The sequence below is a fragment of the Podarcis vaucheri genome (genome assembly GCF_965113315.1).
Source record: "Podarcis vaucheri genome assembly, chromosome: 4".
Classification (NCBI taxonomy): Eukaryota; Metazoa; Chordata; class Lepidosauria; order Squamata; family Lacertidae; genus Podarcis; species Podarcis vaucheri.
Window position 1 is genome coordinate 81,608,778 of NC_138762.1, and position 23,708 is coordinate 81,632,485.

At 41.6% G+C, this 23,708-nt stretch overlaps 1 protein-coding gene across 1 annotated transcript in view; it reads left to right on the top strand.

Moving 5' to 3' along the window:
* Positions 1 to 23,708, top strand: part of GAS6 (growth arrest specific 6) — a 50,360-nt gene that overhangs the window by 5,482 nt on the left and 21,170 nt on the right. Inside the window, exons 3-4 of the mRNA XM_082218644.1 lie at positions 16,667 to 16,691; positions 17,273 to 17,335. Of these exons, the coding sequence (XP_082074770.1) occupies positions 16,667 to 16,691; positions 17,273 to 17,335 (88 nt within the window). The remainder of the gene's footprint in view (positions 1 to 16,666; positions 16,692 to 17,272; positions 17,336 to 23,708) is intronic.

Here is a 23,708-nt window from a genome sequence, read left to right on the forward strand (position 1 = left end):
CCCATCCAAATTGAGTTCCTTTGTGTTGGCTACTTGCAAAGGGTGGAGAACTCTTATTGGCAGTTTGAGGATGTAGCTTTGTAGCTTAAAAAAAATACTTAGGGTACACAAGATTTTTCTCTGGCTGTAATACTTTTCATAGGTTTGATCTTCTTGCAGTCCATGGGACTCTCAAGAGTCTCCTCCATGGGACTCTCAGGAGGGGACTCTTGAGAAAGTCTCATGGACTGCAAGAAGATCAAAGCTATCCATTCTTAAGGAAATCAGCCCTGAGTGCTCACTGGAAGGACAGATCCTGAAGATGAGGCTCCAATACTTTGGCCACCTCATGAGAAGAGAACACTCCCTGGAAAAGACCCTGATGTTGGGAAAGATTGAGAGGACAAGGAGAAGGGGATGACAGAAGACGAGATGGTTGGATAGTGTTCTCGAAGCTACCAGCATGAGTCTGACCAAACTGCGGGAGGCAGTGGAAGACAGAAGTGCCTGGCGTGCTCTGGTCCATGGGGTCACGAAGAGTCGGACATGACTAAACAACTAAACAACAAATACTTTTCATATTTCGAAGTAGAAACTGCTGGCTCTTTCTCTACATGGCTGTGGAGTCTTTTCTCTGCTTGACAAATTAAAAATGTAAGATATTTGGTCATGTATCCCTGCAATTAACATGTGTCCTGGGATGCAAGGACATTGATTTGTGTGATATAACTTCTCTGCAGGGGAGATGGTTTGTTTGTTTGAGAATGACAATTTATCATGGGGATTAAATAATGTTTTGAAAAAAGCACGACATATTTATTGTCAATCCTGTTTACGCCATGCTGTCACAGCAGCCGTTATATCCCAGTTTATGCATTTCTATGCTGGCACAGCAAGTATTAGGCTTCTAGGTCATCAGGGATTTTCAAGAGATAATTTGGATGTAGCAGAAAGGAAAAGGGGAAAAAACATTTAAAAAAACATCAACTTTTTTTTTCAGTTTCTGAAAATATAACAAATACCCATATAGCCCCAAGAAGTATTCCATGCATAAACAATATAAATGATGCAGTCAGACATTAAGTAGGTTTGTGTAATAGTTTTGAGTTTATTACAGTGGTACCTCGGGTTAAGTACTTAATTCGTTCCAGAGGTCCGTTCTTAGCTTGAAACTGTTCTTAACCTGAAGCACCACTTTAGCTAATGGGCCCTCCTGCTGCCGCCATGCCGCTGGAGCACAATTTCTGTTCTCATCCTGAAGCAAAGTTCTTAACCTGAAGCACTATTTTTGGTTTAGCGGAGTCTGTAACCTGAAGTGTATATAACCTGAAGCCTATGTAACCCGAGGTATATCAGTTAAGTGTCTTCTACTCTATTCTAACAGATTGTCCCAGTGAGCTGTTGGTAGCTGGTAGCAAAGGAACAACATTGTCATTTCCTGAATAAACATGTACCATACAATTTCAGCATCTTATTTGTGTTTCAGTTGGTAGAACATGAGGGTTGTGGGTTCGATTCCCACATTGGGCATACGATTCCTGCATTGCAGCGGATTGGACTAGATGACTTTTGCGGTCCCTTCCAACTCTACAATTCTATGATTCTTGCTGCTCTAAGATACAGTACTTTGTTGATTTCTCCATAAGAGCTGTGTTCCATAGTCCATCCCACCATGCCTCTAGAGTTAAGTTAGTAACCGTTTTCCAATATTGTGTTAACATATTCCTAGCTGCAGACATGGAAAAGATTAGTAGGTCCTTAAACAGTAGATTATTGTTGGCATCTATTAACATATTTGGGACGCGGGTGGTGCTGTGGGTTAAACCACATAGCGTAGGCCTTGCCGATCAGAAGATCGGCGGTTCGAATCCCCGCAACGGGGTTAGCCACCGTTGCTCGGTTCCTGCTCCTGCCAACCTAGCAGTTCGAAAGCACGTCAAAGTGCAAGTAGATAAATAGGTACCACTCCGGCGGGAAGGTAAACAGTGTTTCTGTGTCCTGCTCTGGTTCGCCAGAAGCGGCTTAGCCATTGACTGTATGTCAGCCTCCTCGGCCAATAAAGCGAGGTGAGCGCTGCAACCCCAGAGTCAGCCACGACTGGACCTAATGGTCAGGGGTCCCTTTACCTTTACCTTTATTAACATATTTAATAAAGTGAGCCTCAGATCAGGTTGTATCACCTGTCCTGTTAGAAGAAACTTATTCAAAGACCATTTTCTGAAATCATTGTACTGGTTTGCAATCCCATCACTTACAGAGATATAAACCTAAGAGTTAACATCCTCAGACATAAAGGACTTGAAGGAGAACTTAACCTATGGCATTTCACAGGTATAAAATGCCAGCTGGGAATTATTTTAAAACTGCTTTTCCTCACTTCAGTTGACACTCACTTTAAAAAGAAAGAACAGAACCTGGGTCAGAAGGTACAGAAGTGTTTGAGCACACATTAACAAGTAAGCTAGATGTTATTACTAAGGTTGAAATTGAGAAAAAACATACAGGATACAAAGCTTTACAAGAAAGTATGTTACAGTGTTATGGAATGTTTTCAGATTTACTAGGAACACAATATATTCCAGATTTTTTTCTACTGAGCAGAGTGAACTCTCAGTGAGAAGATTCTGCTACAAAAGCTTGTGGTGGTTACAATGTGCAGAGAAAGAAATAATTGACCTTTTAGTGTTCAGCCAGGTACACAAGCTCAATAGCAGAAACTGCCGTGGAATTTGGCTGACCTCAGCGTAAAAAAATGTTTCCTAAACAAACATCTGAGTGAAAACTGAAGGCGTCTGTGGGAAGAAACTAGAAGATTTCTTAGGAGTGATTGCATCAGTACCTGGCTCACACTTAGTGCTGCTGCCTGATTGCCAAACCATTATGAGGTGTAGGGCAGTCGGACACCTATTAGGTCTTTTAAAACGTTCTCAGCTTGGCTTGAGTTGGTTACAGATCACTTTCTTGTTTTCCTCAAGGACTGCTACACAATGGCAGTTACAGTTCATTTTAGTAGTTTGTATTGTGAACTGATCTTCACATTTAGTTGATTTCTGTGGGGATGTTATTAAGCAATGCTTAAATGAGGGCAGTCTAGAGAGACTTCCTAATATGTACACACATGTTGTCCTAAGAGGGCTTAACTTTGGTTGAATCATGCCCAATTTTTATCCAGTGCTGGGAAGTCCCGGGTCAATTTATGTTGAAGATGGCCAACGTGGGGTTGTAGTGGATAGATTGATGAAGATAGATGTTGACCCAGTGTATGGCAGATTGTAAAAAAGGCAAATTGCATGCTAGGAATCCTTAGGGATGGAACTGAAAATAAAACTCATGGTATTGTAATGGTATTATAGAAACCTATGGAGTAACCATAGTTGAAATACTTCTGGTTCCCTTATCTCAAAGAGATTATAGAGTCGGAAAAGCTTCAGAAAAGAGAACCAAAATGATCAAGAGGATGGAGAAAATGCCCCATGAAGATTGCTGCTTTTGGGATTATTATTTTTTGGAGGGGTCTAGTCCAACCTCCCGCATTGCAGGAATCTCTACTAGATCATACATGGCAGATGACTACACAACCTCTGCTTAAAAACCTCCAAGGAAGGAGAGTCCACCACCACTTGTAGGAGTCTATTCCACTGTCAAACAGCTCTTACTGTCAGAAAGTTCTTTTTGATTTAACTGTTACAAAAACCCCATAAATTAGTACAGTTTTATCAACCCCATATTGTAGTGTGGGGGAGGGGAAATGGTGGTTTGTCTAATTAGGAATACAGTGGTACCTCAGGTTAAGTACTTAATTCGTTCCGAAGGTCTGTACCTAACCTGAAACTGTTCTTAACCTGAAGCACCACTTTAGCTAATGGGGCCTCCTGCCGCTGCTGCGCCACCGGAGCACGATTTCTGTTCTCATCCTGAAGCAAAGTTCTTAACCCGAGGTAATATTTCTGGGTTAGCGGAGTCTGTAACCTGAAGCGTATGTAACCCGAGGTACCACTGTATAGGAAGCTGCCTTACAGCAGGCCAGACTTAAGAGCAAAGCATGTGTGCTGCCACTTAGCTACAGTCCCTCTCATAGAAAGGATTTCATATTTCATTGAAACCTAAGCTTAGATCTCTTAATTCAGAGTCCAGAATTCCCACTAATTGAGGCTATAATAGGCATACGATTCGAACAAGGGTCCTCCGAGCTCAGCCAACCAGCTCTATGTTCATTTTAGATGTGATTGCATATTTGGCACTGTGATTCTCAACTACATTTTCTCTTGAACAGATGTCTAGTATTAGTAGGAACAACATTTAGTACCAGACAGGATTAAGAATGTGCTTCCAATTCTGGATTTTGTGTGTGTGTGCGCACACACACGTGCACATGCCGACAGTGAAACTGAAAATCTGACTATCAAAGATAAGCATGAATTGTCAGTCATGTATCGAATAGGCTTGCCACATGTTGAGAGACCTGTTCCACTATACCAAAGGCTGCTGAGTAGGTAGATGGGAAGGGGGAAGCTCTCTGGTAATATTCCAGGAATAGAGAGCCACATATAAACATGGCATCATTTGGTGAAGCAGAACAAAAGGTGAAAGACAAATATTTTCAAATTAGCTTTGGAGAAGTTCTACTTTTATAGGTTTTTCTTGTTTATGTTCACTGCTGTTTAATCTTTAACTGCTTTTTATTGTAATGCTGCAATTGTTTGCATGGTTTTATCCTTTTATATATTAATTTTAAATTTTATAAGATGCTTTAAAGCACTCTTTGAGGAGGAAGGGTAGAAATCTGTTATTCAGTGGAGTGGATACTAGGCCGATATCAGAATTATAAGTTACAGTATTGTGTATTATCTTATTTTACTTTATTTGTAGGCCTTGTAACGCCTAGGATAAAGCAGTTTTACATAACAGGAAAGGCCTAGACAAGGCATGACAGCTCTAGTGAAGTAATTCCTTGTTTTAATTATGAGAGGTGTCATCGTTCTCCCTACACACTTTGTGTTTTATCAAGGATTTGTGAAAAAACAAAAATAGTGGACAAAAAAGGCTGGGGTTTTGAGCAACTTACTTGATTTTGCTATTATTTCTCATTGGATTATATCCAGTGCTAGTTGGAGAGGACTTGATGAAGTCAATAGACATATCTAACTTGTGTCCATTAATTTCAGATGGGTTTACTCTGAGTAGAAGTTACCGTATTTTTCGCCCTATAGGATGCACTTTTTCCCCTCCAAAAATGAAGGGGAAATCTGGGTGCGTCCTTTGGGGTGAATGCAGGCTTTTGATGAAGCTTTGAGAGCGAGAGGGGTCGGTGCGCACCAACCCCTCTCGCTCTCCAGGCTTCGGGAACAGATCCGCAGCCTAGGCAGCCCTACGGGAGGTCCGACAGGGATGTCTAGGCTGCAGATAGCAGCCTACCGCTCGGCGGGCGGGGCGCCCTGAAGCAGAGCGCCCCCCGCGCCAGGCAGACATCCGCAGCGTGGGGAGCCTTGCAGGAGTTCCCGGCAAGGCTCCCCATGCTGCGGATAGCAGCCTGCCGCCCCGCAGGGGGGGCGCCCTGATGTAGAACGCCCCTCGCGCGGGGCAGACATCACCCAGCCCCACAAGCTCGGGGGACAGCAGGGAGGCGCAGCGCCACCATCCTACTGTTCCTCGACCTGGTTCTGTTTCCCCGACCTGCTTTTGGGGGGGAAATAAAGGGAATTTTTTCCCCCTTTATTTCCCCCCCAAAAAAACTAGGTGCGTCCTATGGGACGGAGCGTCCTATGGGACAAAAAATACGGTAGTTGGTTACAAGCCACTGTAATTAAAAGGGCAAGAAAAATGAATGTGGTAAGCTCAGAACTGGATCACACTTGCATGTACAGTGGTACCTTGGTTTAAGAACAGCTTAGTTTATAAACAACTTGGATTAAGAACGCTGCAAACCCGGAAGTAGGTGTTTTGGTTTGTGAACTTTGCCTTGGAATAAGAACATGATTCGCTTCCTGTTGAGTGTGTTCCATTTGCATTTTTTTTATTTTTATTGGTTTTACATAAGTTTTTTATGACAAACAAACATATAAAAAGACAAACAAACAAGCATAGTTTCAAGATATCTTTTCATAAACTTCTTTTCTTAGACTCCCCCATACCTCCCCTTTCTGCATCCCCATATCCAAATTTTTATAGCAACTTATAGATATATTTTCTTTCAACCTAATTCATCTTAATCCTTTTTTTTAATCAAATCTTATATCACTGCAACCCTTTTTTTTCTAAAAACCACGACATTCTAGCATTCATCAAGTTTATAATAGTCCTTGAGATAAATTTTAAATTTCTTCCATTCTTCTTCCGCCGTCTCCTTTCCCTGATCACGAATTCTGCTAGTCATCTCAGCCAATGTCATATAGTCAATCACTTTCATCTGCCACTCTTCCAAGGTGGGTAGCTCTTGTGTCTTCCAATACTTTGCGATCAGTATTCTTGCTGCTGTTGTTGCGTACATAAAAAAAGTTCTATCTTTCTTTGACACAAGTTGGCCGACAATGCCCAAGAGAAAGGCCTCTGGTTTCTTAAGAAAAGTATATTTAAATACCTTTTTCATTTCATTATATATCATTTCCCAGAAAGCCTTAATCTTCGGGCATGTCCACCAAAGATGATAAAAAGTACCTTCAGCTTCCTTGCATTTCCAACATTTATTATCAGGCAAATGGTAAATTTTTGCTAGCTTGACTGGGGTCATGTACCACCTATAGATCATTTTCATAATATTTTCCTTTAAGGCATTACATGCCGTAAATTTAATACCGGTGTTCCACAACCTTTCCCAGTCAGCAAACATAATATTATGACCAATGTCCTGTGCCCACTTAATCATAGCTGATTTAACTGTTTCATCTTGTGTATTCCATTTCAACAGCAAAGTATACATTCTTGACAAATTCTTAGTATTGGGCTCTAACAATTCTGTCTCTAGTTTAGATTTTTCCACCTGGAAGCCAATTTTTCTGTGTTGTTTGTAAACCTCCATTATTTGATAATAATGGAGCCAATCTCGTACTATAGGTTTCAATTTTTCATGACTCTGTAGTTTCAGTTTGTCTCCGTCCTGTTCCAAAATCTCCCAATACTTTGGCCATCCGGCCTCCATATTGAATTTCTTCAATGCCTTAGCCTCCAAGGGTGACACCCATCTAGGGGTTTTGTTCTCCAACAAATCTTTATATCTTATCCAAACATTAAACAACGCTTTTCTGACAATATGGTTTTTAAAGGCACTATGCACTTTGATTTTGTCATACCATAAATATGCATGCCAGCCAAATGTATTATTGAAACCTTCTAAATCCAAAATGTCTGTATTCTCGAGGAGCATCCACTCTTTCAGCCAGCAAAAAGCTGCTGCTTCATAATACAGTTTTAAGTCCGGCAGGGCAAATCCCCCTCTTTCTTTTGCATCTGTAAGTATTTTAAATTTTATTCTGGGCTTTTTTCCTGCCAGACAAATTTCATTATATCTTTCTGCCACCTCTTGAAACAGTCCATCTTGTCCAAAATCTGCAAGGTTTGAAACAAAAATAACATTCTAGGCAATACATTCATCTTAATGACTGCAATTCGGCCCAACATTGACAATTTCAAATTTGACCATATTTCTAGATCTTTTTTGATTTCTGACCAACATTTTTCATAGTTGTCCTTGTACAAATTCAAATTTTTAGATGTCATATAAACCCCTAGGTATTTCACCTTCTTAACCACCGTCAAACCTGTCTCCTCCTGGAATTTCTCCTTCTCCATATCTGTTAAATTTTTTCCCAGAACTTTAGTTTTTTGTTTATTCAATTTAAATCCAGCTACCTGGCCAAATTGTTGAATTATTTCTAAAACCCTTTTCGTACTAGTGTTTGGCTCTTGCAAAGTCAATACAAGGTCATCTGCAAATGCCCTTAACTTGTAGTGTTTAGTTCCGACCTGTACACCTTTAACCTGCTGGTCATCTCTGATCATATTCAGCAACACCTCCAGAACCGATATGAAAAGTAATGGGGAAATTGGGCACCCCTGTCGTGTTCCTTTTTCTATCGTAAGTTCCTCAGTTATCACGTTATTTACAATCAGCTTAGCTTTTTGTTCAGAATATATCGCACCCATACCGTTCTCAAATCCTTGGCCTACCCCCATCCCGTGAAGATTCTTTTTCATAAAACTCCAAGAAATATTGTCAAAGGCTTTCTCCGCATCCACAAATATCAACACTGCTTTAGTGTTTATATTCACCTCTAGCTTTTCCAAAATATCTATTATATTCCTAACATTATCTGATAGATGTCTTTTTGGGAGAAAGCCTGCTTGGTCCTTATGAATCTTCTCCATCAAAACTTTTTAAAGTCTTTTTGCTAGAATGTCTGCAAAAATTTTGTAATCCACATTGAGTAATGATATTGGGCGGTAGTTCTTCAATTGAGTTTTTTCAGTCTCTGTCTTTGGTATGAGTGAAATATACGCTTCTTTCCACGAATCAGGTGCCTTTTTTCCCTCTAAGATCTCGTTACAAACTTCCTTTAACGGTTGAATCAGCCATTCCTTCAAAGATTTGTAATATCTGGAAGTCAGTCCGTCTGGCCCTGGAGACTTACCCAATTGCATGTTCTGAATGGCGCCCTCTATCTCTTGTTCTGTTATTTTCTGGTTCAAGTCCACCTTACTCTGATGAGAGATTTTTTGTAATCCATATTTGTTAAGGAATTTATCTATATCTTCTTCATTTTGTGGCCCTTGAGAATAGAGTTTTTTAAAATAGCTCAAAAAGCAATTTCTGATCTCATTAGGTTTGGATATGTTTTTTCCATCCACTTCTAGGCTTGTAACTGTATTTAGTTTCTGCCTTTTCTTCAATTGCCATGCCAGAAGTTTGCCACATTTGTCTGCCGATTCAAATGTCTTTTGTTTCATTTGCTTTATCTTCCATTCTATCTCTTGATTCATCAATTCCATATATTGTGTTTGATATAACTTAATCTCTCTCAAAATCTCCTGGGACTTTGGCTTTGCTCTTAATTCTTTCTCTCTTTCTTTTATCTTTTCCAAGATCTTTTCCTTTTTCTCATTCTGTTTTCTCTTCTTTATTGAATTTTGTTGAATCAAAAAGCCTCGCATCACGGCTTTACTTGCGTCCCAGATCACTCTCTTTTCCACCTCACCCTTTAGGTTTATTTCGAAATAGTCCTTTAAAGTTCTTTGGGCCTTCATGTGGATCTCCTTATCTCGAAACAGGGCGTCGTTCATCCTCCATCTAAACTGACCAGTTGCTGTAAGTTTCATTTCCATCTTCACGGCGTTATGGTCGGAACATGTTTTTGGGCAGATTTCTACCTTCTTAATCTTTGGAGCCATTCCACTAGTAATCCAAATTTGGTCAATTCTGGTCCAGGTCATCATTGCTTGGGAGAAAAAGGTTCCCTCTCTCTCGAGAGGGTTCCTTGTTCTCCATATGTCTATTAAGTCCATATTTTCCGTCATTTCAAAAAAGGTCTTCGGAAGTCTCCCTTCCTTGGTAACTGTCAATCTTTGTGCTTTGTCCATGTTTGTAGAGACTACGCCATTCATGTCTCCCATAATTATCATATTGTAATCCAAATAGTCCATCAAAGTTTCATGGAGTTTCTTAAAAAATTCTGCCTTGCCTTCATTTGGTGCATAAATCCCAACTATCAAAAATTTTTCTCCTTGTACTTGTATCTCAACTGCCAAATATCTTCCTTGTTCGTCTTTAAAAATCATTTTTGGGGCCCACTTCTCTTTTACATAAATCACAACTCCTCTTTTTTTTACTTTGTCCGACGAGATGAATTCTTGTCCCAATCTTTTGTTTATGAGTAGTCTCCTGTGGGCTCTGGTTATATGAGTTTCTTGTAGGCATATCAAATCCAATTGTTCTCTGTTCAAAATGTGAAAAACTTGTCGTCTCCTCAAAGGCATGTTGAGCCCATTACAATTCCAACTAAGGAATTGCAGGGCCATCTTGTTGTTGCAGGGCCTGTTGAGTGTGTTCCATTTGTAAACTGAGTCCCCAGCTTCCTTGGGAAAGCATGCCTTGGTTTAAAAACACTTTGGTTTAAGAATGGACTTCAGGAATGGATTAAGTTCGTAAACCAAGGTGCCACTGTACAGCGCTACCTCTAGTTGTGGACACGATCCGTTCCAGGGTGCCATCCAGGGTGCGATAGAGAACTTCTGTGCATGTGCTTCTGCGCATGCGTCAAAACCTGGAAGTATACAATTCCGGGTTTGCCACATTTGCAAGCAGAAAAGATGCAACATGAACCTAACGCAACATGAGTTATGACTGTATATGGCTAAGTTTGGACATCACACAAATCTGTTTGTTATTAAAATTGTATAGCACTCTTCATCCATAGATCTCAGGGCAGTTCACAACATAAAAATACAAGATCAAAACACAAATACATAATAACAACCAGAACAAAAGAAATCACACTAGTTTATTGTGATAACAATGAGTGTATCCTCCTCCTGGGCTCACACAAACTCCCTCTTCTATTCCCTTACAATGGGAGGAGTTTGGAAGTTTTGGCTTCTCCTTTTTTTTAAACCACAGTTTAGTGTGTTGTGTGGGCCTGGAACTATGGTTAACCTTAACTATGGTTATTTCACAAAACCAGTTCCAGTAACTCTGGTTTGATTCTGGCTTTCTGAAATTAACCACAGTTTATTGATCTGGATGATATAACAAACCATGGTTCAACAAAACCAAAAACATTCAGACTCCTCGTATTGGTTGCCTGGGAGGAAAAAAGGGCAAGGGAGAACTGGGAAGAGGCTAGGTTTGCTTATGTCTTACTAAACCATAGTTTAGCATGATGCAGTAACTTGGTAATAACTCAGTTTGTGAATGAGCTACTAGATCTACCAACACCAACAGAATTCCTTTATTGTCAAGTTCCAGTGCAAATGCATTTCACGCATGTAAATGTAAGAGGCATTTCACGCATTAGTGTCTAGTAGCAATCCAGTGAGGGGGAGGCAAATGAGGCGCATGTACATGTAAATGAGGGTGCTTGCTTCCAAGAGTGGAAGGAAGCAGTGATGATCCCAGTAACAAAAAAACGGTGTGGAGGAAAAACCCTGTTCACTGGGGTGTGTTTTGTGTGTGTAAGATGTCTGTGGCCATGATCCAATCAAAATGAAGCATTTTAAAGCCGTGATATTAAAGGAGAAAGCTGAAGATATGCTTTAGCGTTTCACATTGAAATCCATGCGGCTTGCATGCTTGACTTTGGCTGGGTTCATCTTAGGACCACTATAGCTCTCTTCAGGTGTCCAAAGTGAATACGCGAAGAAGGCAGCGAAGATGACTCCATTCCCGGTGGGGACCTTCATGCTTTGAGAAGGGAAGGTTTGAAGGAGGCTTCCCCTGAACACTGTTGGGTACCCAGCAATATCCGGCTTCCCTGATTGTACAGAGGCTTGTAGGTAGTACATTTATCCAAATGCGCTGGGAATCCCCCTTCATACTGTCCCATTCAATGTGGGAGATTCAGGGCAATGGGGGTGTGGTGATGGTTGTGGCAAATGTTGCTTGAATGTGCAAGCAAGACTTCATTGGCCAAGGATCATCTAAGCATTGCAACTGCATTTTGTGCAGGGTTTGTTTTTTTAAAAAAGTTTGTTATTATTTTTTGTAGCCGGTTCCTAATAATGCACTGCTGACCAAATGATAAATATAGTAGCAGTTACTCTTCTTTTCTACAAAGGAAGTTTGGCAGCCACAATAATGAGACCACTTCTAATAATGGAAATATTTAGATATAAAGATATAAATGGCTATCTAGATGTTTATTAATACATTAGAGAATGAGGAAAGAATGTAATCGTGGTGAGGGAATGGAGGATTAAGAGAATATAAAATGTCTTTGGTTTATGTTGGTGAACTTAAGTCGTCTAGACATAAATATCACTGGAAATGCAACCTATGTCTAGCTATCCTAACAACAGTTACTATTTTGATTTAAATGGTATAAATCTTTCAGATCTGGTAAAAAAATTCTCCTGAAGATGTTAGCATTGCATTTCCTTGGAGGATTTTACTAAAACGTTCCTGTGTGGATCCATGACTTTACACTGATTATCCTTGAATGCTGAAATGCGTCTAATGGAACATTAGCAAACTATAGTGCAAGGAAGCTGTATTACTACATGGGAACGTGTCGTTCATTTGCCAGAGGTGTATATTGGGTGCCGAGCCTCGGAGGCGCCACAAGAGATGCCACAACTATTTATAATGGAGCACGAGAATCGGGGTGGGGGCACCAAATTTCGGTGTTTCACAGAGTGCCACTGAAATTTGAGACCTCAAGTCCCACCACCGTATTTGCCCAATGACAGCAGAACCCCCCTGTTTTGGACTTGGCTGCAGTTCAGCCAGGTCCAAATATGGGCGGAACAGTTTTCATTAGTACAATAAGGATCCTGAAGTGCCCCCCTAAATGGCATTATGATTTAAATGCACAACAACTTCATTGGGTGGGCAAAACTCTAACTCTTTTCCACTTCTTTCCCTCTCCCTCTCTATGTCAGCTCACCTGGGATTGGCTAAAGGTTTAAGTCTACTCATGTATGAGCAACTGCAGGTGATGCATACATCTCACCTGAACTGAGGAACTGGTAAATTTTTGTCACACTGCAGTGTGATGAAGAAATGCCAGAAAACTGGCTTTTATACACTGGACCAGCAAATGCTTTTTTATTATTAATGGGTGTTTCAGTAAATTGCAAGGAAGCATGATGTGACAGAATTGTTTAGTTGCATTCTATCAACCCCCATAGTAGGAAAGCAAATTGGAGAGCAATTTTGACTGGGAAAACAGCTGACAGAGTGTTCAGCAAACACTCCCCCAGCCCCCATCTGCTCCGTCATGCTCACAACCTTCTAAGGCTGCTTTTCATTTTTAAAAAATGGAGACTACTTACAGGCTTCTGTGCATAACTTCTGGTTTTGGTCTTCAGAAACTGGTTCAGTTTCAGGGCAACTCCAAGCCATAAACCAGTGCCCAAGCCATAAAAATTGTGCAACTCATGCTGTGGTAAATGGGCCTGATGTAGCTGATTGTTTATCAGGAGTTTGAAGCTGGGAGGCGCCACCTTTTTAAAAACATTTTAAAAATCAGTCTTCATGTTTTATGTAGAGTGTGTTTTGATATTTATTACAGTGGTACCTTAATTCGTTCTGGAGGTCTGTTCTTAACCTGATGGGGCCTCCCACTGCTGCTGTGCCACCCCCATGCGATTTCTGTTCTCATCCTGAAGCAAAGTTCTTAACCCGAGGTACTATTTCTGGGTTAGCGGAGTCTGTAACCTGAAGCATCTGTAACCTGAAGCGTCTGTAACCCGAGGTACCACTGTAATGTGATTCTATTAGTTGTTGTTTTTGTTATTTTGAGATCATCACTGTACAAAGATGGAAATAGAGTTCTATTTAAAGTGACTGCTCCTAAGGACTTGGGCCAGAAAAAGATGTATAATACTTTTCAAGTTTTTAGTCATAGCATTTCTTCTAAATGTTGGCGCACGCTCTCATTCCAGACATTAGAAAAAATAGTCTGGTGCCTCTATAGGGCAAGCTCACCTTTGTTTTCTGAATGATGCCACCACCTTAACCTCAGCTGACTTTTTCCTCTATAGGATGCAATTTGCTCTTCCTGTCAGATTAATCCTTTTGGTATAAGCTGAACAGAAATACCAATCTACAGAGTTTCGGAAGCCCGAATAAATAGAAATGTCATGTGCAGGAAAAGGCTATTTCCAGCTCAGCTTTTGTTCTCATTTTTTGTTTTTCTCAAGAGTAAACGAAACTCTTTGGGCTTTGCAGATATTTAAAGTCACAGATGAATGCCTTCTGAGCAGCCCATTTGACTCTCTCCCATAGAACAGTTCTGGATTAAATGGGCTGTGGATGGAAGTTTAAGCTGCTTAACGAAATTAGAAATATTCAAGCATCAGAAACATAAGTACCAATAGTTTAGAATTTTGTTCTGGGCATCTTGGTGCATTCTTTCATTATCTTGGCCTTAAAAGCCCTCCCCAGCCTCCATAACTCTGTAGAAGTATTACATTTGTGCAACACTGCACTTTTGGCACTCTTGTTTGTTATTCATCACTCCTTCCTAACTACCATGCACTTTTATCTATGCAAAAATCTTCCATTCTCTTCCTTGAATTCCTCCTCATGCCCCACAGTAGATGCTTAATATCCACTGGGAGCTAAAAGTCTCAAGCATATCATTTTATTTCTGTGGTGCAGTGGGACAGCGTGTCTTACTGTTAACCAGAGGGTTGGTGGTTCAAGCCCACCCAAGGATGACTGTGGACAGGATTCCTGCATCGCGGGGACCCTCAATGTCCCTTCCAACTGATTCTACGATCATTTTGTTTGCTTTTGGTGTCATACACTAGGAAAAGCACTGCATATGGCTGTTGCAACCGTTTCGATTCTGGTCTCATCCTCTTAATCTCTCCCGTCTATTGGAAATGAGAGGAGAAAGCTAAAATGAGCTTCAAGTATCTGTCAGGGTGCAGTAACTGTTTCCAGATTTAAATTCCTTTAAAAGCTAGGCCAGTTGCTACTTACTTGACCTTTGACTCAGCTCCTCTTAAGGTGCACTGATTTTTGCACCAGCTTCTTTTCCTGGAATATATCATGAGAACAGTTTATAGTGTTACAAGCCTTGATTGGAAGTCTATGTTTGATGCTGTACTCCAAAGTTTGATACATTGGTACCTCAGGTTAAGTACTTAATTCGTTCCAGAGGTCCGTTCTCAACCTGAAACTGTTCTTAACCTGAAGCACCACTTTAGCTAATGGGGCCTCCTGCTGCCGCTGCACCGCCGGAGCACGATTTCTGTTCTCATCCTGAAGCAAAGTTCTTAACCTGAAGTGTATGTAACCTGAAGCGTCTGTAACCCCAGGTACCACTGTATAGGCAGGCAGTAGTAGTAGTTGTTTCACCTGTAGATTAATTGGGTGTCTTTGAGGGAATAATTGAGAACTTGCAAAATAAGAACCGTATCTCCTGGTGACGGAGACACTGGAAATTACTAAGTGTTTGGAGGGATTTGAAAAGATTGTCACTAAAAACCTGGTGTGAATGGGTTTCGACACTTGCTTCAGTTAAAGAGCTGTTGTACAAACTGAAAGGGTCCAGAGAACTAACAAGCTTTGACTTGTTTTATGGTACATAGCATAGCTTTATTGCATACATCCAATTGGGGGATCATGGAAGGCTTTGGAGAGACCTGCTTGAAATGACTGCAAGAAAATTTCAGCCCTTATAGTATAGCTCATTCGGTAGAGCATCTTAGGGTTGTGGGTTTGAGCCCCATGTTGGATGAAAGATTCCAGCATTGCAGGGGTTGGACTAGATGCCCTCATGATTTCTTCCAATGCTACATGATTCTGTGAATACACCACCATCACTGCCTAACACTTGTAATTCATTGTTCTATGCAACTGATTTTTTATTACCATTGTTTTCTTGCGTGTAAAAATTGGTATTTTTGTATGGTTGTTTGTTGCAAGGTTTTTAATTGTCTTTTTAAAAATAAGAGCTCACTTTTCTTGTGATGTTCAGATTTGTTGGCGGGGAGAGTTCCTGCCTCTTTACTGAAATCGTGCCTTCCCCATCTGGTGGATTTGTGTTGTGGAGCTGGGGCTCAGTGGTGTAGTGGTAATTTTAAGTGCAGAATAGCATACTGACAGTCCCCATAGCCATGTTCCCAAGGTGAGCTCATAGCCATGCTCAACAGAAGTGAACAAGAATGCAAGCAGCTGTGTGTGTGTGTCTGTGTGTGTGTCTATATCAGGCTTTCTCAACCTCAGCCCTCCAGATGTTTTGAGACTACATTTCCCATCATCCCTGACCACTGGTTCTGCTAGCTAGGGATCATGAGAGTTGTGGGCCAAAAACATCTGGAGGGCCGAGGTTGAGGAAGCCTGATCCATATCTATATATAAACATATATACTTGCCACTCAAGAGAAGCACTGCAGCACATAGTATGATACCCAAATCATTAGGGCAGGCTGACTATTGTAGAATAAACTGGCAAAGGTGTTAGGATGTTGAACCCTAACCCTAGGGTTGTTATGAGGGCAAAGAGGGTTGCTCCTCTCTCAGGTATATTGCTGTGGTGCTCTCAAAAATAAATGCCATCGCTCCTTCTGTGGAAAAAGACCTGGAACTGTATTTTCCCTTGTTCCTTCTTCACAACACCACTGCTTGGGAGAGCTACATTTTAAGTGTTGAAGGAGAATTTGGCTCTTGAAGCAAGTTTGCAAGAGCTGCTGGGAAAGATTCAGTTTTCAAGTGGACAGCTGGAACCCTCTGAGCCAGCAGATCTGCTAATGGGTAAGCCACCCAAAATGGTAGGTTACCAGCCAGCCTACCTGCCCATCAGGTGGTTTGAGGCAGCTTCTGGAGAAACAAGAAGAAATGGTGGCTTCTGGGAAAATCTTGCTTCTGCTGATCTTAAAAAACTGCTGCAAAGCACATACCTTATGACCTCCATTAAGACCACATTGCTCAGTTATCAAACTGTCAGGAGCTTATTTTAATATGAATTCAATTGTAGACCAAATCTATAATAATCATGTGCTCCCCCTCCCCCTTCTCTCTTTCCAACAGGATTATTTTTACCCGGGATATTTGGGTGAGTTGCAGTGATAACCCTTTGCTTCGTACTATTTTGTTGTCACTTTCTAGGCACAGTTAATATCTGCCCCAAAATGTGCCGGGTAACAGAGTACATCTCTTTATCTTAAAAGAGATCATGTTGCTGATTCTTCTTTTTCAAAAAGAGGCACATTTTATTTGCATACAATTACAAAGTAATACAGTTATAATGACAGGCTATTATTCAGAGAATTGTGACCCTTCAAAATCTGACTATTACCCTATTAAATTTGTGTTGAACATGTAAACATTAGAATCTTCAGAAAACAGAAAACTGTATTCTGTCTTGAGTAAATTCTTCAGATTCCCCTCCTCCCAAACTAGATTAATCACAGGTCCTAATAAACTTTAGCACCATTGCAACACCTGCATTTCAAAGCAACAATATATTTTGACAAAATTAATAACGTTTATAGCATTTGAATTGTGTTTTTTCTAATAAGGCAGTTGTAGTCTAAATAGAACAAACAAGCAAACATGCTAAATAGAATACCAGGAAATCAGAAGTTAGTTAATATGCCAACTTGCTTAGTGATAATGTTTGTTTTTGTTCTTCAGGATGTATTAAGAGGTATGGGTCACCATATACAAGAAATCCAAATTTCCATACATGTGTGCATAGTAAGTATTTTTCATATTTCTATGTTACTAAAAGAATACAGTATTGTTGGTTGTTGGCTTAAATGAAGAGCAAGTCGAGTCCATGTGAATATTACCCAATGCTCCTTGTAATTCTTCCCATCAGACTTCTACATTGCTCCATTGGATAAAATATTGCCAGTATTTGGATTTCATAATAAAATATGGTTATGGTGGGCAACGATATAGTGGAGAAGGAACATGGAAGAGTGAAGCTCTGGTACTTTTTTGTCATTAGTGATGGCATCATCTGTTGGAGCAAGCTTCATCACTTGTGTAAGATCTGCCAGGATTCAACGACGGCTCTTCTCTGCATGTGATCCCTTTGTGAGATAGGCTAGGATCAGCTGGCCCAGTATTACCCAGTGAACAAAAATTTCCACAGCATGCTAATCACTGCACCAACTTTTGCCAGCTCGCTTTGCTATAACGCGGGTGGCGCTGTGGTCTAAACCACTGAGCCTCTCTTGGGCTTGCTGATTGGAAAGTCGGTGGTTCGAATCCCCACGACGGAGTGAGCTCCCATTGCTCTGCCCCAGCTTCTGCCAACCTAGCAGTGTGAAAGCATGCCAGTGCAAGTAGATAAATAGGTGCCACTGTGGCAGGAAAGTAAACAGTGTTTCCATGTGCTTTGGCACTCATCACGGTGTTCTGTTGCACCAGTAGTGGTTTAGTCATGCTGGCCACATGACCCAGAAATCTGTCTGTGGAAAAACACCAGCTCCCTTGGCCTGAAGCGAGATGAGCGCCACAATCCCATAGTCGCCTTTTACTGGACTTAACCATCCAGGGGTCCTTTACCTTTTTTTTACCTTTCTATAACAGTTGGGTATAAAACCATATTTTGCTGCTTTGTAGTATATAGATAGAATGGATCAAGAGACCTATCTGTGTAGGTCTCTTTGGGGAGGTTACTATGGGGACTGTCAAGATAAGTTCATGCGCTTCAAAATTCCACACTGTGCCATAGGTGACAGGAATAAGTCTAACCTCCCTCCCACCTCCCCAAAAAACCCCTCTCTCCATCTCCTTCCCCCATTCTTCTGTGGTCCAAGTATGAGGAACTATTAGGTAACCTCTAAGTTCTGATTTTTCAATTCAGCACAGTTTAGCATTGGACCTGAGGAGGACAACAAGCAGAAGTTCAATGGTGCAGCCAAGAGTGCTTGCACTATAGCACAACTGTTTTGCTGAATGAAGTCCAGAGTGATTCAAATATCACCTTACCTTGCAACGGTGCCTAGTCTCCATCCAGTGTAACGCCATTGCAAGAAGGTCTTGGGGCTTAAGAAACAAGAAGGGACTCACTGACTTCCTTGCAATGGCATTACACTGGATGGAGTTGAGGCACCACTGCAAGGTAAATTGAGGGAGAGGCTTCTGATTATTGGAGTGCTGCTGGGCCCTCCAGCATCACAGTGGAGGGCATACACGCAAAATCCCAATGTACTTAAATAAAGTTGTTAATATACAAATAAATAAATAAATTAAATTGCCAAATTTCTGTGGATATAGGGAGGCCAGAACCAGACTGTAGGGCACAAGTTTTCTACCCCAGATATATAGAAATGTAGCCTAAGTGTCTTATTACAATCTGGTCAAACAAATGTAGGGAGTCTTTCACTAAACGACATGCAGCCTACGCTTCACTTTATCTTTCAAGATCAGAACCCATTAACATTGTGAAAGATTCACCTAAAAGTTAACAGATGTGGCTGTAACTTAATTCTGGGATTAATATGCAAAATCTTAGCAATTGCTGCCTACAAAACCCTTTTTATTCAATGCAGAATAACCCTTTTTGCAGTGATTTTAGAGCTGCTCTGCTATCAGTGCTCAGTCGTGTGGTTGTGCTACAAAGTTCCAGCTGCAGGTTTTTTTGTGGTCACTATTTAGTATCTGTAGCAGTGACAGCTCTTCCTCCATTCATTGGCACTGTCATCTACCACCATGGATTGGGCCCAGGGGGAGAGTGTAGATAAGTAATACAGCAGAAGCAGAGCTGAGTTGGCTTGGGCTGTTATGCAGACCTGAAACCAGACTATGTGTGGCCAGGTGGGCTTTTGGGCCTGAGAGGACAGTAAGAGGAGGTGATGAGAAGTGGTTAGCTTCTACATTTTAAAAAAATATCATCACAATCATACCATACCCCCTTGTTAGTGTTATAAACTCAGATATATAAGCTAGGTGCCAAATGTCTCCTTTAACCAGGGTTACAGTCGCCAAAATGTAATGCCTAGTTGCCATTTTGTGGCCAGAAGACTTGAAAGGTGTACTGTTTCAATATGACTTTTTGGTTCCTGACACAGTTTTCTACTGTTGTCCATCTTTACAACCTGTAATATTTTTTTTGCTAGACAGTGTGACGTGCTTAGGGGGACAGAGTGCCTGGCTCTAATTGAAGAGGTTGATAAGCATTGTAAATATATACATCTTAATACTTCAGATGGGAAGGAAAAATAGAACACACTCGGTTCTGTTTTTCTATTGCGGTGAAAGAAATCAACAAATTATTTGTGTGCTAGGCAGATGGCATGGTGAGGACTGTGCCATTTGCCCGACACAATTGCTGCTTGTATTGAGCCAAAGGTGAACTGCTACAGAAGCCTCACTAGTGCCATCTTGATAGTCAAGATAACTCCACAATTAACTGGTAGTAGTTGTAACCATGAGGTCATATATGCTTATATTCACTTGCTTTGATATGAGCTAATTGGCTTGCTTTGATGTTATCCTTATCTGTGGGCTTGGGGTGCTGGGCTCTCAGCCCAGAAAGGAGAGCTATCTGTAAGATGTGGCTCTTTGCCACCTATGCTCTCATCTGGCCAGGTGAAGTGATGGGGAGTTCTGGCCAAAGTGACACATGCTGCTTTGTGTATAAAGAATGTGGGCAAGCCATCTCCTTGCTGCGGTTTCCGCCCCGTGTTTGTAAAGGCTGGGAGACTTGGCAGGCTGATTTGCTGTAAGTCTACACCTTTCTCTTAATAAAGCACTAGAACCTGATCACTCTGATGTTTTTGACATCCTTTTTAGTATCCCTGCACCCAAACGCTCCCACGAGACGTCCTGCAGTTCAGGGCATTGCTGTATATTGGGATGGGGAACAATGAGGTGGCAGTGAGGTCAGTGCAGTGCAAATGCACTGGCTAGAGTGCTGGCATGTTTGCACTGCACTGACCTCACTGTTGCCTTGCTCCTCCCGCCTTTCCATTGTGATATACCACAGCAGCAGAGATCAGGAAAGCAACATGACCCCACTGTCCATTGCTGGTACTAGGGTCCAATATTCTTTCATAGTATTTCAAGGTGTGGTTAGCGCTAGGCCTGGGTGATATATTGGTATATTGATGTATATTGATATATTGCCCAGGACTGGTATGTGGGGGCAGACCGCAATGACAGCTTCACTCAGCAGTATATCGCTGGTGAAACTGTCACCACTCTTGAGTCCCTTTGCCTCCAGCGCACTGAGGGAGAAACAAACTATCTGGGAGCTGGAGGTAGAGGAACTCGAGCAGCAGCGCTTTCACCAGCGATATGCCATCATATTCTTCCCTGGCGGAGGGAGAATCAAGCTGAGTCATCGAGGTGCTTGGCTACCGCCGCTTGGTCCATCTTCGGGGAGTGGGGAGCAAGCGGGCAAGGTAGCTCGCCCGCCCCCCATGCCAGTGAAGGCAGAGGGAGCTTGGCCAAGGAGTCCCAAGGTCCTTGCTGCTCCACCACAAGTGGCAGGGGGCTCAGGGCTGGCTCCATTGGGGGCAGGAGCTCTCCTGCCCCACAGCGGAGCCTGGCCATGGGGCCTCAGGGCTTGCTTAGCTGGGGCCAGGAGCCTTTCCACCTGGCTGAGCAGCAGGCTGGAGCCAGCTGTATTGGCCACAGACCGTGAGGCGCTGGGGTGAAACCAAAAGCCAATGCAGCTTTTTTCAACATCGTGGTATTTCGCCAAACCGCGATGTTTGAGTGGTGATACAGTGTGATGTTGAAAACCCAACATCGCCCAGCCCTAGTTAGCACTACCAGAAGTTTTTTGCATGTGTGTACTAAGGACATTAAACACATTGCTGGAAAGGCTGGGATAATGAGAGTGAGCTCTCTTCGTATGGTGGTCACCTTCACTGTTGAAAGTAAGAGTGAAGCAGTGAAACCAAAGATATCCAAAGCATTGTGCAAAGAAATCCTTTGGAAGGTGAGAGAAAGGTGAGATGATTGGATATGGAAGGCCTGTAACATGCCAACTTTTTGTCTAGTTATGTGCACTGTTAGAAACTGAGATATGAAAGCTAGGAGCTAAATGGCACCTTAAACCTAGTTTTTGGGTGCAGCAACGGATTGTCTAGGCGCGGGGGTTTTTATAACAAGAATACAAAGCTGAAAATGAATGAACTGCAGCGAAAATATTATGTTCATTTACCACATGGTCTAGTCCTTTCCCTGCCCACCCCCCTAATATTCTTCAAAGGGTCTCTTCTAGTCTTCAGAAAGTAGCTGGAAGTGGGGAGGCAGAAAAAGGTCCCCCCTTCCTTCCACTCTGGAGTTTTAATCTGAAATCTTAGGCGCAGTACTGCACCAAGAGCTCAGAAATCCTTGTCGCAAAATGCACCTAGAACAATGGGAGTTTCGAACACTGCCCATGTGCAAAATGTCTCTGTTCAGAGGACAACAACAGAGGCATATATTGTTTGCAAATAAGGCTAAGAATGGGAGTGGTGACCGAGCAATGGAAAGCATGGTTTAAAGAATGCCATCTGCTGAGCAAGAGGGAAGAAGAATAGAACAGATGCAGTGTTTTTCCTGTGCGTGAAAAATGCTTCACATAACATTTATCTTAACAACAACCACCTGTAAAGTTGGGTATGTAAAGCTATGAACTCGCTAGGTTGCCTAAGGCAATCTGTTGTCTCTCAGATCCTGGCAGGGAACCTCTTACTTAGAAATGCTTATGCTGTGCCTGAGAGATAGCAAGCCTGCCTAAGGCAACATATTGAGTTCACGGGGTACAAACAAGAAACCTCGCAGCATGCATTCTTGGCTAACAGATTTATACAAGGAAAAGAGACAGACTGAGCCAGTGCGTGGGCATCATAGTAAAAGGATGATTAGAATCCCTTGTCCTTTGCTACTATTGTTCTTAACACTGGCATAGCTGACACACAGATCACACCCATGGTAAGATTTATGCCTGAAATGAATTATGGGAGGTGGTAGGCATGATGATTAGTCAAGAGGAAAAGTTAGGGTTCCTTGCTATGCCTGTGCTATAGAGATACATAGAAGTTAGAATAGTATAGAACTCCTGGCTTTCTGATTTATGTGGGATACTTACTTTAAGAGGAGAGTAAAGTGCAACTGAACAGGAAACAACATAATACTCTTCAAATGAGTACTGACTTGGCAAAGTGGAGGTGGCAGCTTAGCTTGGTTTAATTTTACTGCAGCCAAAGGATTTTTGTGTGCTTCTGTGGGATCTGTTTTGCTGCATTGGCTGTTTTCAATATGACTTTGTGAATATCTCAAATGGTTTAGACAAGTAAGCACTATTAGCAACATTTCACCTGAAATATTTGAATACCATGTTACGTCTCTGCTCTACTGTCTTGTCTGCATCTTGAAGATACAGGTATTTGCTGCATTACAGTGCAGACCTGTGGCTGCCGAGTTGCATTCCACTGATTAGAGAGACTGTGATAATTCACGAAGGCTTCATTAGAGAAAGCTCAAATGTGCGGTTTGGGAGTGCTCCTGTATCCTGCCTCCAACTATATCTTTCTTCAAGGTCTTGCTTACTATTACATACTTGGGAAACTTTGTGATGGGGATTGACTTTGCCTTTCAGTAAGGCTTCTTTTGTTTTAGTGTTTAACAGTCTTATTGTAGAGACGTTTTCAAACAGTACAGTTTATGGCTTTCAAGATTTTAGCAAATTTTATAGGTATGCTTCCCTTTGGCAGAGGATAGTCACATGCCACTCCTTGAGAATTAAGCGTTCTTTCCTCCCTTTCTTACACGAGAACATTCTGCTTCAATTCAAGATAAGTTCCTATCTCCAGAAGAAGAATTCCTGAAGAACTGTCTTGTTAGGCTTAGGACATAACATATATAATTATTATTAATAAATTGTATACCATTATTGCAATTAATGTTTTTTCTTCCAGAATGATGACTTCAAGTCAGAATGGGCAAAGTAAATGGTTCCCACATTTTTTTTCTTTAAAGAGTGAGCTCTCCAGGACAATAATTCGTTTAGCTTGGCAAGTGTATTAACTTTTCTGTAATTGAGCAAATTGCCTAGAACAGTGGTTTTCAACCAGTGTGCCGTGGCACCCTGGGGTGCCTTGAAGGATGGTTAGGGGTGCCA